The sequence below is a fragment of the Trichoderma asperellum genome, chromosome 1 (genome assembly GCF_020647865.1).
Source record: "Trichoderma asperellum chromosome 1, complete sequence".
In the NCBI taxonomy this organism is placed as follows: Eukaryota; Fungi; Ascomycota; class Sordariomycetes; order Hypocreales; family Hypocreaceae; genus Trichoderma; species Trichoderma asperellum.
In genome coordinates, this window is record NC_089415.1 from 5,346,357 (window position 1) to 5,363,688 (window position 17,332).

General features: G+C 49.5%; 6 protein-coding genes across 6 annotated transcripts; 4 read left to right on the forward strand and 2 right to left on the reverse strand.

Annotated features, from left to right (window-relative positions):
• Positions 1–1,481: 1,481 nt before the first annotated feature.
• Positions 1,482–3,939, reverse strand: TrAFT101_001659 (uncharacterized protein). Its single transcript, XM_024909591.2, has one exon. The coding sequence runs from the start codon at positions 3,566–3,568 to the stop codon at positions 2,021–2,023; it is 1,548 nt and encodes a 515-aa protein (XP_024762778.1). The 5' UTR covers positions 3,569–3,939; the 3' UTR covers positions 1,482–2,020.
• A 1,175-nt stretch (positions 3,940–5,114) lies between these two features.
• TrAFT101_001660 (uncharacterized protein) lies at positions 5,115–7,309 on the forward strand. The gene is made up of 2 exons (XM_024905061.2): positions 5,115–5,169; positions 5,229–7,309. The coding sequence occupies exon 2, from the start codon at positions 5,623–5,625 to the stop codon at positions 7,177–7,179; it is 1,557 nt and encodes a 518-aa protein (XP_024762779.1). The 5' UTR covers positions 5,115–5,169; positions 5,229–5,622; the 3' UTR covers positions 7,180–7,309.
• A 140-nt stretch (positions 7,310–7,449) lies between these two features.
• Positions 7,450–9,537, forward strand: TrAFT101_001661 (uncharacterized protein). Its single transcript, XM_024899568.2, has 2 exons — positions 7,450–8,065; positions 8,194–9,537. The coding sequence occupies exons 1-2, from the start codon at positions 7,604–7,606 to the stop codon at positions 9,028–9,030; spliced, it is 1,299 nt and encodes a 432-aa protein (XP_024762780.2). The 5' UTR covers positions 7,450–7,603; the 3' UTR covers positions 9,031–9,537.
• Positions 9,538–10,483: 946 nt separating this feature from the next.
• Positions 10,484–10,966, forward strand: TrAFT101_001662 (uncharacterized protein; the record flags this gene model as incomplete). Its single annotated transcript, XM_024909592.1, has 3 exons — positions 10,484–10,511; positions 10,591–10,667; positions 10,772–10,966. 3 exons carry the CDS (start codon positions 10,484–10,486, stop codon positions 10,964–10,966), a joined length of 300 nt encoding a protein of 99 aa, XP_024762781.1.
• A 225-nt stretch (positions 10,967–11,191) lies between these two features.
• On the reverse strand, positions 11,192–13,037 carry TrAFT101_001663 (uncharacterized protein). The gene is made up of 5 exons (XM_024909593.2): positions 12,827–13,037; positions 12,697–12,742; positions 12,539–12,641; positions 12,303–12,472; positions 11,192–12,234 (listed from the first exon to the last, which is right to left on the reverse strand). Exons 2-5 carry the CDS (start codon positions 12,734–12,736, stop codon positions 11,246–11,248), a joined length of 1,302 nt encoding a protein of 433 aa, XP_024762782.1. The 5' UTR covers positions 12,737–12,742; positions 12,827–13,037; the 3' UTR covers positions 11,192–11,245.
• Positions 13,038–14,111: 1,074 nt separating this feature from the next.
• Positions 14,112–17,060, forward strand: TrAFT101_001664 (uncharacterized protein). The gene is made up of 2 exons (XM_024905161.2): positions 14,112–14,566; positions 14,703–17,060. Exon 2 carries the CDS (start codon positions 15,044–15,046, stop codon positions 16,313–16,315), a length of 1,272 nt encoding a protein of 423 aa, XP_024762783.1. The 5' UTR covers positions 14,112–14,566; positions 14,703–15,043; the 3' UTR covers positions 16,316–17,060.
• The last annotated feature ends 272 nt before the right edge of the window (positions 17,061–17,332 follow it).

The following is a 17,332-nucleotide window of genomic DNA, read 5'->3' on the forward strand; positions in this document are numbered from 1 at the left end:
GACGATAACAACCAACTAGGAAGTATCACAGAGCAGCCTTAACGCCGACATCGTGATGCACAAGCAATGATGACGAATGAGGCGCAGGGCAGCTCCCAGGTGCGTTGGCTAGCGACCTCGCGGGCGTCTCTTATTTTCCTCTTAATCGTTTTTCCCCTTCTCATCTCACCGTTTACCGCAATCTGCTTCCCTAGCGGTCGGAAAAAAAAAAGAGAGAGAGGGACAGGGTCTAGCGAGAATAGTATCTCAAATACCAAAGCCTGGCCAAGAGCTTTAATGCTGACTGTTTTTGACCCGGCGGGGGATCTAACCCTCCGAGACGGAGCAACATCTAAAAACACCAGATCGATCCTGGCGGGCGCCCAAAAGACTCGCCAAAACGTGCCTGGCTGCGTTTCAATTGTGGATTGTTCCCGTTAATAATACAATTGTTGAAATCACAAGGTTGCAAGTTCTTTAAATTTTTGTGTTCTTTTGTTTTGTTTTGGTTTCAAACTCTCCCAGCCAGCCACCATTATGGGCACCGACCTAGCCGCGTCGGCCTCGTGTAAGCCAAGCCCAAAAGAACAGGCACCGCACCGCACCGGACACACCCACCTTTTAGAAGAAAAGCTTCTTTTCTTTCTTATGCTTGCACTGCCTCGCTCTGCCCGACGCCAATCCCGCGCAGCTGTCCTGGTATAGGCAAGGTGTAGTCACCATGGCTTTCTCGTAAAATAGAAAGAGTAGTAGACTATGTGAACCTTGAACCACGTGTGGACCTGCAGGACTGGGAATAAAGACTTCGTGATGCGCGAAAAATGGCTGATTTAGTTAGGAATACGGGATCAAACAAGTATAATTCGGGGCTGAAAGAAATGCCGGACTGTGAATAGAGTGTCTCCTGTTTTGTTTCCCATGCAGCATGAACGGAGCTCCCTGCCACCATCTGCCGGCGCTAACTATGTCGTCGAGCTTGTCATATTTGGTCCATTAATATCTCTGGAAATGCTGCTTACACGCACTTACACGTATGGAGCATCTTGAGCCATGTCATCACGGACCACTAACACGGCCCCGTATACAAAAACTACGCTTCCGGATTTGGCTATTATTTTTCCCAAAATCTCCCCTCTTCTTTGTATATTTCATTGAAAAGTCCCCTGGCTTTGCGATCGTCGTTTTCTTACTCGTCCCACCGACTGCTTACTCCTTGGAATAGCCATCAATTAAGGGGGGTGTGTGCGTTTACCATCCCCGATGTTACATTGAATACAATAGGTACTTGTAAGACGACCTGCTATTAGTACGAGATATTCGAGGAACCATTAGTAATTTCACGAATGCCGAATCCTTTTCTAACATAGGTCCAAGCTAAAGGGGTGAAGTTGACAGGCTGCTAATAGATATTCGCTGCCAAATAGTTGTATCCGTCACTTTGAGGTCGGCATCACCCTTGCCTGTCATGCCATCTACAGAGCAGATCGGTAATACTATTATACCCTGGCCGTCCGATCAGCAAATCTGACAAAGATCCACCAAAGACAAGAGAATGGGCACTCCGTATTTTGTCGAGTCAGTGATTTCACATTATCACATTACTATCCGGGTCTACATATAAGCGCCTACGCAGTAATCTCGAAAACATAAACCTCTGCCAGCCTGCTTCGGGAACGGCATCACTAATGGTACGTACCTGGGCATATCGACGAATGGTAAGCTCCCTATTACCTATATTGCCCGCCTATCCAAAAATAGGGGCAGCATGTACCAAGAGTTGCAGCAAGACGCATAAGTGACAGCCAGCTGTTGTCGATCATACCAGTACAAGTAGGCAATAGCACCAATCGCTCCATTCGTCTATCTGAGCTGTCGACTATAGTCAGCTACCTCTCGATTCTAAGCTTCTCTGCCAGCGTATGTATGTGTATGTAGACAACATTGTCTATCCTGATTCTTTCTAGGTTCCATTAATGAACCCCTGTCCAAATGCCGTTCTCGTTGTCTCCTAATACTGTGCTCACGCAGCACTGCCTCTAATCTATGAACGACTTGTCAAGTAACCTCCGCTCTCGAGCAAGCTCGATGAGGCCACAAAGCTAAATCCACCAAACATATCATCCTTGGTTGGACTACCAGGCCAAAAGTCTCTCGAAGTCACTGTAGGGCTCAGTGACAGTTCAGTGAACTCTGGTGCAAAATTCTCTGCCAGTTCAGGGTCTGTAATCATAGGCTGGATGGGCGGCTCCACCTCTCGTGCTGCCAGCTTCTTCCAATCAATCTTACGGAAGAATCTATGGTTCTTCATTGTTTGCAGGTCCTTGGGCATCACAGCACCCAGTCGTTTACCTGGATCTTTCCTTAGGAGCCTAGTGAGAATATCTTTGGCATCCATGCTAAGGTAATAAGGTAGTACGAGCTTTTGCTTGATTATGTTCTCCTGAATCTTAGCATGGTTTCCTCCCCGGAAGGGCGGGTTACCCGTCATCAAGTCGTATGCGAGAGCCCCAAATGACCACCAATCTGCGGCTTTGCCGTATTTCTTTCCTTGAATCACCTCGGGGGCCATGTATTCAACGGTACCCAAGATGGAGTTGCAGCTGTCTTCCGACTGGTCGACCGCAACCTTTGACAGTCCAAAGTCTGTCAACAAAAGATGGCCATCCGCATCAAGTAGGCAATTTTCCGGCTTAAGATCGCGGTATATCACACCAAGAGTCTGATGGAGATGGGAAATAGCCAGAAGCATTTCGGCCATGTAAAAGGCGGCCACTGACTCGGAAAACATCTTCTCCGTATTGAGATGAGTGAACAACTCTCCGCCCTGGCCGTATTCTAGAATAAGATACAGCTTCTCTTGGTCCTGGAAGGCATAAAAGAGCTTCACAACAAAGGGATGACGGTTCACGGACTCCAAAATCTGTCGTTCAGTCTTAGTTTGCTCAACCAGCTTCTTGTGGACGACTAAAGACGCCTTCTTGAACTGTTTCTGTGCGTAGAGCCTTCCCGTTGACCGTTGCTTCACCAGCACAACTGTGCCATAAGTTCCTTTGCCAAGGCATCGAAGCGACTCAAAGTCATCAGACGTCATTTTGCGTTTCGGGTTCAGTCCGCCTTCTAGGGGCTCCATGAAAGATCTCTCCCGCACACTCTCGCTCACAAAGTCGTTCTCCAGGTTGACCTCATAGCTCGTCGACCCACCATCAGACAGCTCACTGCCCGTTTCACTTCGAGCCCCATCTCGGCTCTGGGAGCGACTTGTCGGCCCAAAGCCAATTCGAGAATCCAGACGAAGGCCATTGCGAGACAAGGATGACGAACGGGACGCTGCATCGAGGCTCAGAGGATCCATTTGCAAACGCAGCTTGGCGATTCCCGAGACGGTTGGTGATGCCGTTCCGCGCAAAATCGGGCTACAATTGGCGCTTACAACGTCGTCGATGCGCGGACGGCCTCGACGGACGGACAGACGTGGCGTATCACAGGCGCCATTATCGGAATCTTCATCCCCAGATGCCACTGGCGTCACCTGAAAGCCGCGAACAGTGGAGAGTGCCACTGGGGCAGCGTGCGATGCGTGGTTGATCATGATTGCAGGGAGTACAGAGTACAGCCCAGTATATGTAGATTTATAGTATTAACAAGGTGCGACGGTCAAGAGCCTCTTGACCCCGTCGCGAATCGAATGGCTTTCACGGCGTGCCGCGGCGACGCTCCGGATCTACACGCTGCGCGGATTCGGTTTGACGCTGGGCCTCAGGGTGTCTCGAAACACGCATCTGGTACCTGAAAAAGGACGTTGGCAAGTCAGAGGTTTCTTGTATATGCATTTGTAAGTATCCTTCTTCACAAAGGGAGAAGACGCAGAGGTGAAGCTGTGTTTGTATCACCAAAATGGTGTAGAGAAGGGAAAGAAAAAAGGGAAGGGGAGCGAGGGAAGCAGCGGAAGAGGGAAGCGAATATTTTTAGTAATTGGATCACCAGAGCGCAAAAAGTGCTGCAGGTAGCCTCACTATCGGGCGCTCGCTATAACCCTTGTAAGCCCTTGAAACCTTCCTTGTAGGGCCGCGGGGTACAGCGCGCTGCTCCAGCGTTTTCACTGGAATTACGGAGCACATGTCAGCGCCGATGGGCCTAAACCTTGTTAGGGCAGACATTTAATAGGCCAAGATGCCTTGCATTGAACTGTTTACAAGCTTGTGGTGCCACTTAAAAAAAAAAAAAAAAAAAAAAAAAAAAAAAGTTGCGATGGAGCATAGACTATGATCAATGTGCTTAGAGCAAATGAAATTCTCGCTCTATCATAGCTAGCATCTATTTCACCGCCCTGGCCTGAGAATCGCAATGTGCTTGTGCCGTGAAAGAGGCATTTGCGTGCATCCTGAATCATAATCCTCGAGCATCCCTCATCTGACTTGCCAGCATAAGACACAGGGGAAAAATGCAATCTCAGCATTCCTGCGTCCAGGTGCTGCGCTACTCGAGCTGCAATTGGCCCAGCGCTTGCACATGCTTATTTGGCCGTGCCAATGGATAACTAATAGATACTAATAGATCATCCCGTAGCGGCTACTCCGTCCAGATGATGGTGTGCGCTTCCTCCGACAACCTGGTCGGTGCTACCTACTCTGGGCTCCAAAGTATGTTGGTTGTTTACTGGATAAAGCTCAGTGTGTTTTTCCCCTGGTACAGCCAAAATCTAATATCGACATATTCATCCTAAATAAACATCCTACAAGACGCTCACTTTAGCCAGGCGCTTTTTTTTTTCTTGGCCACAACACAGGCTTACGAATGCTGCTGCTAATGATGTGACCTGACTTGTGTAAGGGGGTCCGTCTGCAATACGACGTGGACAAGCTTGACTTGCTGGATCTGTCGTCGACTTGTGGCAAACATGCTAGCTTGCTGCATTTCCTAGGCACGGCTAATCGCGGACTGCCAGACATGCACTACGGAGTACGTGGAGACGTGAAGTAACAACAAAGCGGTTTTCCTACGCCTTGTTTCGTTTTCTTTCATCAGCTGTTAGGCGCAATTACTTGTATGTAGCTCGTCTGTCTCTGCTCCAAGTCTCTTTGCCTCGCCTCATGTGATTCTATTGTAAGCCTCGATTGCTACCTAGGCACGACAAGTGCGACGTCATAGGTTTGAATACTCGATCGGAAAAATCTGTCGCAGGAAATGATGGTATGCTACAAAAAATGATCACTCTTTCTCTCTCAAGGTAATATTAAATCTACAAATAGTAGAAACAAATATGGAGGAGTCCCGGTGGGCATGGTGCATGTACGTGAGCATTGTGCTTGCATAAAAGCTGAAGTGCTCTGTGTACTATTTCTTCTTACATAATCAAGGCCCGCCAATGGGCTGTGGTTTCAATTTTCTAGAGCTCCAAGCTTAGGCAAGACTCACGATGGCACAGAGCCACCACTTCGCCATTTCAACGACATCCAGAGCTGCCTTGCTGTCCGGCCAATGAATACACCACAATAATCTTTAATATTTATTCCATTTCCTTGATTGATCCTCTAAACTGAGTCCCTATATCCACATCTCGGCTATTCCTCTCGTTATTCAACAAAGAGAGCACGCTCTCATCACGACATACCACCTTTACCTTCTTCAGACTCAATTTCCAAGATGATACATCCGTCACGGCAAGCATACGTGGAGGAAGCAGAGCAAAGCACGGGCATTGCTCTGGAAGACCTCCCAGAAGATCATGACTACGAAATGAACATGGGCGATGGCGCCCCGCCCGAAAAGGCGTCTGCCATCCTCAGCCAGTTCAATCGAAAACGACTTGCTGCCACCATTGCTGTCCCTACCGACGATGGCCGAGTTCGTGCCAGGTTACGGGAAATGGGAGAGCCCATGACGCTCTTCGGCGAAGGACCAGCCGACCGCCGAGACCGACTGCGAGAGCTTCTCACGATACAGGCAGAAATGGCTGGGCTTGAGAGCGGCGACATAACCATGGAGGATGCCGACGAAGCAGAAGAGGAGGAGCAAGAGGAGGAATTCTATTCGAGAGGAGGCCCCGAGCTACTACAAGCCCGCATCAACATAGCAGAATTCTCGTTGCCCCGGGCAAAACGAAGGACGGCGTTCCAGAAAGCAGAATCTACAATCCCCTTGCGGACACATGTCAAGTTCCGGAAGCAAATCAAGGAGCGATTACAGACATTTGAGCTGCAAGGCAGTCAGACTGTTGGCGAGAGGCATATAAGCATGACGAGATTCTCTCCCAACGGAGAACTGGTCGCTGTTGGTAACTGGGGTGGTCAAGTCAAGCTGGTTGAGATACCAAATTTGACGGAGAAGATGAGCTTCCGTGGGCATACCAATAAAATCAGTGGCCTCTCGTGGTTTCCTGGAGCTACCTTGCCTGAGAGCGGAGTTTCCCCAGACTCTGTCAACCTTGCCTCGGGCGGTGCCGAGGGAATGATCCATGTATGGTCTTTAAACCAAGACACCCCCTTGTCAAGCTTCAAGGGGCACTCGCAGAGGGTTTGCCGAGTGGAGTTTCATCCATCTGGCCGGTACCTCGCATCTGCTTCGGAGGATACCTCATGGCGACTCTGGGACGTGGAGTCAAATGCTGAGCTCCTGCTTCAAGAGGGCCACTCCCGTGGCGTGTACGCCATTAGTTTTAACACGGATGGCTCTCTACTCGCTAGCGCCGGCCTGGATAGCATTGGAAGAATATGGGATCTGCGGTCAGGACGCACTGTAATGATTCTCGACGGTCATATGGATGGACACATCAAGCCAATACACGCTTTGGACTGGAGCCCCGATGGACACCGAGTTCTGTCCGGCTCTGCTGATGGGTGGATCAAATGCTGGGACGTCCGGAAAGTACAGAGGTCTGGTGGCATTGGTGCTCATAATAGCGCTGTTTCCGACATGCGTTGGTTCAAGGGCTTGGACGACCCTCTACTCGGAATTCCACCGGGACAAGACGAGAAGGGAATGCAGCTACCGAAGAAGGCAGGGACATTTTTCGTCTCTAGCGGATTTGACCGAAACGTGAAGATCTTCTCAGCTGATGATTGGACCTTGGTGCAAACGCTGAGCGGGCACACTGCTCCCGTTGCCAGTGTAGATTACAGCAGAGATGGACGGTGGATTGTAAGTGGAGGGCACGACCGCACAGTGAAGCTTTGGGGAAGAAGTGACGGCGAGGCGATATAGTCAAGATTTCTATACTTAGATTTTGAGTGGAATAATTGGAAAATCGGAATTGATACCCAGGTTGGCAAAGCAAATAACAATTACCTACTACTACATACATGATGGCAAGATGAACATGAAGAGGTAGAGGTACTAACTACCTAGTAGTATACTATGTGGTTACCACTTACAAGTGACCTTGCCTTGATTAGTCATGTGATAAGTGGCTCCAGATTAGATAACAGGGAACCGCAATACGTACTAGCCCAACCACGACCTTTGTACTCGTTCGTCGCGCCAGCGCCAGACTCCGTCATGACGTCCCAGCGACTGCGCTCAACAAAGTGAAAAGGAAATCAGGTTCATCCCTGCAGCAAAGTTCTCCATGAACTTTCACAGTCGCCGCCTCCATTCAATTTCCAACGTGACCTAATCGTCCTCAGCAATGGCAAGCATCGACCGCTATCGCCCTCCGCGAGAGGGATATCAACCTCCTAGTCTTCAAGGCTCTGCGCGCCATGAAAGGCCATCCCGATCGCCTCCTGGACGTCGCGAAGTCCCTCCGGCTGCACCTACGCCCCCTCAGCACAGCGCACGTACATCTCCTCCACGACCACAGGCGACATCCAGCCAACAGACTCCGTTGCGATCCGGGGAGGAAACGCCGTTGGCGCTGCCGAATCAATGGTTTTTCACCACGGACGAGGTTCACAGCACACCCTCTATCATTGACGGAATTTCTCCCTCGGAAGAGAGGCTTCGCAGAGCAAAGGGCATCAACTTCATATACCAGGCTGGCGTGATGCTCGATCTACCGCAGATTACACTATGGGTTGCCGGAGTATTCTTTCACAGATTCTTCATGCGCTTCAGTATGGTTCAAGAGAAAGGCGGCATTCATCACTACGTACGTCTCTCTCTTTTTCTTCTTGCTCCGCATTTTTTGAGATACATGACAGACCATTCTGGTCCTCATAAATTTTCCATTTATTCAATTGGTAGCGATGCTAATTTTTTTTTTATTTTTTTATCCAGAATATCGCCGCAACTTCTTTGTTTCTAGCAAATAAGACGGAGGAAAATTGCAGAAAAACCAAAGAAATTATCATCGCCGTTGCTAGAGTGGCTCAGAAGAACACGAAATTGATTATTGATGAGCAGAGCAAAGAGTACTGGCGATGGAGAGACAGTATATTGACATATGAAGAAGTCATGCTGGAACAACTTGCTTTTGATCTGATGATCGACAATCCCTATCGCCATCTTTTCGAGCTTCTCGGACAATTGGAGGTCATCCATAACAAACACCTGCGGCAGGCAGCCTGGGCATTCTGCAACGACGCATGCCTTACAGCCCTACCGCTGTTGATTGAAGCAAGGGATGTTGCCATCAGCTCCATCTACTTTGCTTGTGCCCACACAAATCAACAGATTGATGATGTGAATGGCGAAGGCTGGTGGAAGTACCTAAAGGGGAGCGAAGACTGCTGTACAAAGGCCATCGAGGTGATGCGTCAGTTCTACACGGAGAACCCGCTTAGAAAGCAGAACCCGTCACTGCCATCACCTGCCTTCCACCTAGAAAACACAAGGAGGCGAAATGACGATCTTTCATCCAACGCTGCAACACCGATGGAACTCGACCGAGAAAGCCACAGTCCAGTCCCGAAGACAAACGGAGGGACAGACAGACGCTCAAATGGGAAGGACAAGGAAAACGACTCCCTAAAGGTACCAGGTGATGGCGAATACGCGCCACGATCGCCTTCCAAGAGAAAGGATGCAGAAGTCGACATGTCTGCGGAGAGTGAAAGAGCTGAAAAAAGGGCCAGACTCTCGGAAGATGAGGAAGGCGAGCTGGTTGAAGATTAAGTCCTTAGAGCAGATGAGTTATCTGTATCCCTGCTATGATGGGTTTGGCGTTGGGGTTATTATCACAAGCATTTTCTTTGCGCCAGCACGACGAGACGGTCTCAGCAAAGATTTGATGTTTCTCTTTTATGTTTCAGGCAACGCTACGATCTTGAAGATGGCGTTGGGGCTCCTTTCTTTCCTTTTTATTCCCCGCAGCTAATTGTATCAATCGACCTAACATGTTGGATAGAGACTGCCGCATAGGCACAATGGTATAAATGTTACGTATTCAAGCTGGAGGTTAGGTGTGTTTTTTTGGTGGAAACTGGACAGAATTTGATATCCCAACCAAATGCAAAGGCTAAAAATAGTTTGATATGTTGAGCTTGGTAAATTCAACAGTGTTATGCTATGCGAAGTATCAGCCAAGTACCTCTAGTACCTAATGTACCGACAGTATCTCAACTTTGGAACATCAGGTTAGAGCTACGAAATGGGAAACCTCCGTTTGCTTTTGCAACAGCGCAGTCTTACTCAGCTGCTGCCTGGAACGCAAACGGCTGAAGGCGAAGTCACCTCCCTCCAATTAACGTTTCCAATTCTGCCACTGCCAGAGCTCTGACCGCCCCTAGGAGGCAGCTGCCTGGAAACTATAAAGAGGGCCATCGCCCGCCAACATCTTTCACTTTTTTTTCTCTCTTCTTTTCCTTCTCTAGCTCTCTTTGCCAATGGCTTAGATCAAGTGTAGTATCTGTTCTTTTCAGTTTAATCTCTGAAATGCCTCTACTGGAGGCAACTTCGTGGTTAATCTCATTTTTGGTTGTTGAGCGGGATGTCCTCTGTGCTTGCGCATGATGTTCTGCTCACTGTGTCCCTGGTATTACACTGCTTCCGGGCGACGCGACCTTTTCATTGCTTGCGTTGGCTTGTCCAGCGAGGTGAAGAAGAGGGTCTATATATGTAGATTTTGTAGGTTTGCAGGCGTTCCGAGTCAGAATTATCAGAATGCAAGTCACAAAGCATGGAATTAGCACGGTTGCGTACGTACTGTGCATAAGTTGAGGTTCTTGGCTGGCGTTGGCGCGTCGAGGATACCAGGCTGGTCAGCTATAATTCCCCTAGAATTCTCAGTAGATATGGTATACAAGTTCTACCACCTCTCGTAAAACCTCCTCTCTGCTTCACTGCCCGCGTTTTTCGTCAATTTAAGACAAAAAAAAAATACAAAGTCGAAGCTCGTCGAGTTTCAGCGACATTCCGTCTCGAAGTCTCCCAGAATGTCCCAGAAACAGCTTAGCGCGACCTAGAGCTATGGTGCTTTGCTACAAAAAAAGATCACCATAGCTTCCACTTAAACAATCTCTCGCCAAGCACCATCAACCAACCGAACCATCTATACCACCGCTCTTTTTCGCTACGGATTGTTCAGTTCGGCTTTGAGAGAGCGTTTATTTGCGGTGCTCCGAACACAATGGCCACTCTAGGAGGCTATCTCAACAGTGAGCACCGCGCCCCTCGTCCAACCCCGCAGGCAACCAACCCTCATTGATCTTGAACTAACGCTTTGTTGTGCTGCAGAAAAGGTCTTGATCGTGACGGCAGACTCGCGAATCCTTGTGGGGGAGCTGGCGGCATGTGATGCGTCGACAAATCTGGTATGCAATTGTCCTCTCTCGCCCTTTGAGAGCTCTTCCCGAAAGCTGCTTCTTCGCCTCTCCAAGACAAAAGGCAAAATGCTGACCACTTTGTGCTGTATAAGGTCCTGAAAAACGCATTGGAGCGAATTATCCGGACACCTGACGATCCAGAGCCATCAGCCGAGGTCCCTCTGGGGCTGTATCTCGTGCGAGGCGACAACGTTTGCTCGGTCGGCCTGGTTGACGAAACGCTAGACGATAGCATAGACTGGACACAAGTAAAGGGTTCGGTAATAGGAGGAATCAAACATATTTAGAAATCAGCTTTCAAAGACCGTCCTCTGAGATACCATGGGCAGCGAGTTTGGGGGGGTTGAAAGTAGAAAAAGAGAAAGAGAAGAACCATTTAGACTTAATTTTTGTTTTGGGTACGGGATCATTAGGCACAAGGAGCGCCTGGAGTTAGGATATACACATGAAAGCCTTTCTGCAAAGGGTACGAATTTATATGAATTTCATATTTTAAGATTATTCTTTTTATTCTGAACTGGTTTTGCTGACATGGCTCTCTATCTAAAGATTTAAACAACGCTACACTACCCAAATACGCGCTGCATCCAGACCTCCTTGAAGGTGTGCTCTCCGGGAGTTCCAATCACCCGTCTGATTCTGTTTCCCTTGCGAACACTCAGCCATCCCATTGTGTCACCAGGGACCTCATCCAGGGTGACGAGATGGGGATCAGCATCAAGGTCCTCCGACAGATCCACCAGAGCAGCCTCGCCGGGCTTCGATCTAACACGCTTGTCCAGGATATATGATCCTTTAGTCCACTGTCCAACTGTCTCCACTCGGAGATCTTCGGGCTTCGCGGGCACCTTCCATCGAGGATCGTCGTGGGTCAGCATATACCAGACGGTGAAGGGATCATGCAGCGCCAGGGCCGGCTCGTTGCCATCACCCTCCATAGAGTCGATCTTGTTGAAAGCTCCGTTGATGAAGTGGCTGGACCATCGAGCAAGAGGGCTGCCGGCATCGATGTAAGGCTGAACCTTCTCGGCGAAGTAATTCTTGTTGATGGCATGGCGTTCCGTGATGTCCAGTGGGCACAGGGTTACTGTAAGCCGGCGAGAGAGCTTCGCAGGGTACGGCTTAATCGAGACGGTGCTGGGAATAGGGGGCATCGTCGATGCAGGGTTAGGCGATGAAAGGGCATAGACAAGAGCGGCGGCAAGGGGATCCGCATAGGTGTTGAACTCTGCTGAGGGAGTGACGTTACCAGGGACCTCGACGGCTCCGCCCATGACTACCAGCTCCTTGACCTTGAGGAACGTCTCAGGGTCCTCGGTAGCGGCCAGCGCAACGTTTGTGAGGGGCCCAACGGCGAGAATGCTGATGGTGTCTGCAGGGTTCTCTCTAAGAAGACGCAGCATCTCTTTGTGAGCGGGCTCCTTGGATGGAAGAAAGTATGGGTACGATGAGGTGTGGTCATTGGCATCTTCCTTATCGAAGAGAGCCTTCCAAGTTTCAGCGGGGCTCAAGTCAGTGTGGATATCATGAACGTTGTGCAATCCATCAGCACCATCTATATAGTTTACAGCAGTTAGCGATTATCAGAAAGAGGATATTTATACGTATAACGGAATCCCATACGGAAGTAATCAGCAGCCAAGACAGGATCTGCCAGTGAATGTTCGGCACCCGCAGCCACGATGGTCTTGTGAGCTCTCAGGGTCTCATAGCCTTCTGGGCGACCCTGGGACTTTCTCCACGCGAACTCCTTCTCAAGGACGTGGTACAACGCAGCTACGTTGCGAAGGCAGCTATGGTGAGAATAAGTCAGATGATTTGAAATGATAAGGTGATTGTTCCATCTTCTTTCAACATACCATTGTAGAGGGACGTTGCCATATGTGACTGAGATCATGGCCAGCTCAAGCTCCTCGGGAGAGGCGCTGAGGGCCAAGAGAAGGGCCATGACATCGTCGACACCTTAAGATGGGGTAAGTTTATATCAAGTAAAGAGAGTTTAGTGATGGAGCGTTACCTGGATCAGTGTCCAATATGATCTTAGATTTGGGCGCCATTTTGATCTTGATAGCGTTAAAATTGGTTTTTTTTTTTTTTTTTTTACAGCAATGTGGCACAGTTTAAGGAAGAAAGATGAGAGGACATACAAGCTTAAGTAACTGCTCAGCGCAGAGAAAGAGCGTCTCTTGAATGAAAAGAGAAGGTTTGACAAGCGCGAATAAACAAATATCTCAATAACGCTCCGGGAACAGAAAGTCTTTAATAAATCCTTTCACGTCAAAACACATTCATCCACAACGGCTTAACTCGCCTCTCCGCAATTAGTCTTGGCGGGGTTTGGGGGGGTTTTTTCGTTCCTGCTGAGATAATAGTCACAGTACACGGAGCCCACCCCGTTTTTTTATGACTATCAGCGGCCGGCGACGGCCGAAGAACGCCCTTTCTACTGTGCCGGGCAACTACTTTGTTGCCATTTTCTGTGTTGCCAATTTGAATTCGTAATTTTGCTATTTTCATTTGTCTATTATTTACCGCCGTTGGCCTGCTGAGCTCAATTTGGCTTATACAGGTATCCATTTGGGGCTGGGGTAGTATTGGCGGGGCGAGCAGACATCGGGCTTTGAGCGTAGAATTTGAAGATGCAGCAAATGGCGAAATAAATCATCTTGATTGAACATTCATGTTCCTGTATAAAGGATTCGGGCAGCTATGGATCATGCCATGCACTATTCTCACATTGGCATATATCATGTAGTACCACTAAACAGCTACGACGTGCTTCTAGCAGCCTTGATACTTCGTCTCATGAGTCAGAAGATGCTTTTTGCTCTACCTAGTCATACTTAGAGAGCATGAATATGCCAACAGCAAGACCAAAAACTTAGAGACAAGTTAAGACAACTATTTAAACATTCACGATATGAAAGAGTGCAGGATATTGATGTAATCAAGGCGTTTGCGGCATGCCATTCCTCAAGAGCTGTAGGGTAAACAAATAAATGCTCCCTCTAAAAGTGCAGAATCAGAGACCGTAGCCTCTATGGAATCCTGCTGCAGGCTGATATCGTGTAACGGGAGCATGATCCCTTTGCATTAGCACGTACGGAGTGGGTAGCGGTATCGAATCTGCGGTACCTTGCATTTACTTTACGGTCGCGCAGCGAGGCGCAACAAGCTGATGCAGACCTGGGATTTTGACAATCATCGAGCGTGCTATTGGATCAGCCGCTAACTGCTGCACTCAACAGGCCCATAATTCCTGCAGGGAGAGGCGTTGATGTGCAGCAGTGGCCAGCACCTGAAGTAGAAGTTATAGGGCTGCTCAGACTCAGTTGACAGTGATCTCAAGGCGGCCGGATTTTCTATGCTTGCCGGCTGGCAGAGTGAATGCTATGTGAAGAATAGTTCGCAAACACAGCACCAAAGAAATATCGCCTTGCACTCTACACAATTCCACCCTTCAACGCGACGCGACGCGCATCCCATCGCAACTCTCCCTCAGAGCTTCATCGCTGGCCAGCCCTCTCCGAGACATCGTTTCTAGCCGCCAGGGGACTCTTGGCCTCCAGGGCACGGCAATCTTGCCACCGAACGGCATTCTAGCGAGACGATCTGATAAAAGTTCCCACGGCTCGAAGCCAGAAGCTCTCCGCATAAAGGGCCGGCAAGAAACATTCAGGTAACGGGCCCCACCAATTTCAACCCGCCCCTTGGCTGAGCCACTGAGGTGCTCGCACTCAGCCCCCCCTGGCCGGCTTTTTTCTCGCCCTTTCCGACTAGCCAGCAGCCCTGCTCCTCGTTTCCCCATTGGCGACGTTGCGGCAACATACCCCTGCTTTGCGTTGAAGCCACCTGGTGCTTTTCTTTTGTCGTGTCCTCAACCGTCTGTACGTCTGTCCCTTTTCCATGCTTGTTTGCTGCCATCGATCATCAATCCCGCATCTGGGCAATTGGGGCATTGCGGCTGGCCTTTTCACTTTCCCCTCACATCTTTCCGTGGCCGGCTTTTAACATTTCTGCCAGCTTGCGGATTTGCGCCAGCCTTGAAGATTTGCCGCTGCACTCAAGTCAACCTTGCTGCATCATCCCGTTGGTGCAAAACCTTCCAGCACCCGTGAACGGTAGCGCCTTCTGCAGCTATCCGACAATCGATCGAGCGCTTGGGCGTTGCGTTTCTCTAATCTCCTTTTCAGCTCGCTGTTTGTCGCACAAGCAGCCGTCGGCTTCGGGGAGAAGCGAAAAGACAGAGAGCAGCCGTTCGCCCCGTTCGTCTCCATATCGCGGCGTCGTTTTCTGCCGTATCACTCGATCTCACTCTTGCCCATCAATCGCAATTCAGAACGCGAAAGCGGTTTAGAGTCATCATGGCCGACGCAAGCATGCTTTACACCATTGGCGCCTATGCCACCTTGATTGGCCTTGGCTATGCCGTCTACCATATCTCGACACAAAAGGACAAGCAAAAGGGCGGCGTCACCATTACCAAGCCTACAAAAGTCTCTCAGCAGCCAACGGCTCGAAAAGAAGACCGGAAAAAGAAGCAGCGAATGGAAAGCTATGTGACAGAGAGCAAGTCATCCAAGCCCGAAGCTCAGAAAGAAAAGGCTCCCGAAGCCAACCAGTGGCTGAGCAATGATGCCGAGAAGCAAGAAAAGCTTGACAACCGAGAGTTTGCCAGACAGCTTTCCAAGGCCAAGGAGGGTGCCAAATTCGACAACAAGAAGGAGGCTACCAAGCAGAGGGAGAAGACTGTGAAGCAGTCCAAGGCTAACAAGTCCAAGGCTGCCCCGGCCCCAGAGGCCGTCATTTCTGCTCCGTCGTCCAACGGCGCCGACGCCGATGACGACGAGTCTCCTGTTGCTCTGTCCCCCGAGACTCGCCCCGTGGACGCCAGCGGTGTCAGCGACATGCTCGAGCCAACCTCTACTACCGGCCCTTCCGTTCTCCGTCTCACTGATACCGAGTCCAAGAAGCAGAAGAAGAAGGCTTCCAAGAACCCTGAACCGGTTGAGACCAAGAAGCAGAGACAGAACAGGAAGAAGGCCGAGGCCGCCAAGGCTGCCCGTGAGGAGGCCGAGAAGGAGCGCAAGGTCCTCGAGGAGAAGCAGCGCCGAACTGCTCGCATTGCCGAAGGCCGTGCTGCCAAGGATGGCTCTGAGTTTATGGCCGCTGTCAACGCAAAGAAGTCTGCCTGGGACGGTGCCAATGGAACCAATGGAACCAACGGAACTGCTGCTAACAAGGGAGATGCCGCCGTCTATGCACCTCTCGACACCTTTGAGAAGCCCACTTCTGCCCCCGCTGCCAAGAAGGAGACTGTCAATCAGCTAGAGAGCTCTTGGATCTCAGCTCTTCCTTCCGAGGAGGAGCAGATGGAGATGCTCAAGGAAGAATCTGATGAGTGGAACACTGTCAAGACCAAGTCTTCCAAGAAGTCCAAGAAGGCCCCTTCAGTCGAATCTGGAGAGGAGGCCACCCAAGCCCGTCCTACGGCTCAGATCCAGCAATCTACCGAGACCATGGCCAAGAAGGTGGCTAAGCCTGCCGCTCCCAAGAACTTTGGAGGATCTTTCTCTGCATTGACCACTAAGGACGACGATGCTGAGGAGGAAGTTGAAGAGGAGTGGGAAGTCTAAAGCTCCGTATGCACGACAACGAATACAATTGTGCATGTTATTGCCCAGTTGCAGGGGTGGCCTGACACCTAGTCCCCTGCCGCTGTATACTACTCGCCACGGGCATACCCTTAGCCGTTGGCATTTTCTCTCTATCTCTCTATCTTGCTAGTCTGTATGGATGCCATGTATGTTGGATTTGGGAGGTATTCTCCAAAAAGCCTACCGCAGGAGGTAGGAAAACAAAAATATTTGACAAGGCCTGTTGATGCATTTATTCGACAAGGCAATTTACCAATTGGCTAGTGGTCAGAGGGATTGCGGATCGGCTTGTTTAACGCATCATATAAATGCCATGAGGTCGACCTTTTTTTTTTTTTTACTTGGTTTTTTTTATCTTCTTCTTCTTTGCCTTTGTTATTACGAATTTGACTGTTGAGCGAGACTGGGAAAACGGTCTTGCGGCGGAGGCAAAAAAAGGGAGGACACAGATGCTATGAATGAAATTATCCAGATGGACGAAGGGCGAGATATAAATACGTGTGTATGTAAATACTGTTGGTATCAGATCTCAAAATGGGAAAAATCTACTCTTGCTATGATTGAAGGCGGCTCCCATGGGCTTGGAAGTGATTGATAGAAGGTGATGGGGCTTGCTTGTGATGGAGCACATTGATGTGAATTACAACACCTTGATGGCACTCAAGTCCAGTACTAGTATGTAGGTATACTGCCACTAATAGCAATGCCATTTGATCGCGATGAGCAAACAACGCCATAATTGCACCTGTGTTTGTACATATGAGCATAAATGATGCTAATTTATACCTCAATACGAAATTGAACGCACTGATCGAACACGATATGTAGCTGGGTGTCGTCTGCACGGTCCATTATAGCATCTAATACTGTAGCAGGTCCATTGGCCAAAAGGTTGCCCCCCTCAGGGCACGCCCGCATTCCACATCCGATTTGGTGCAAGGCCCGATCCAATACTAGTACCTACTACTACTACCTGGTGTAGAAAGCCACCGCCTC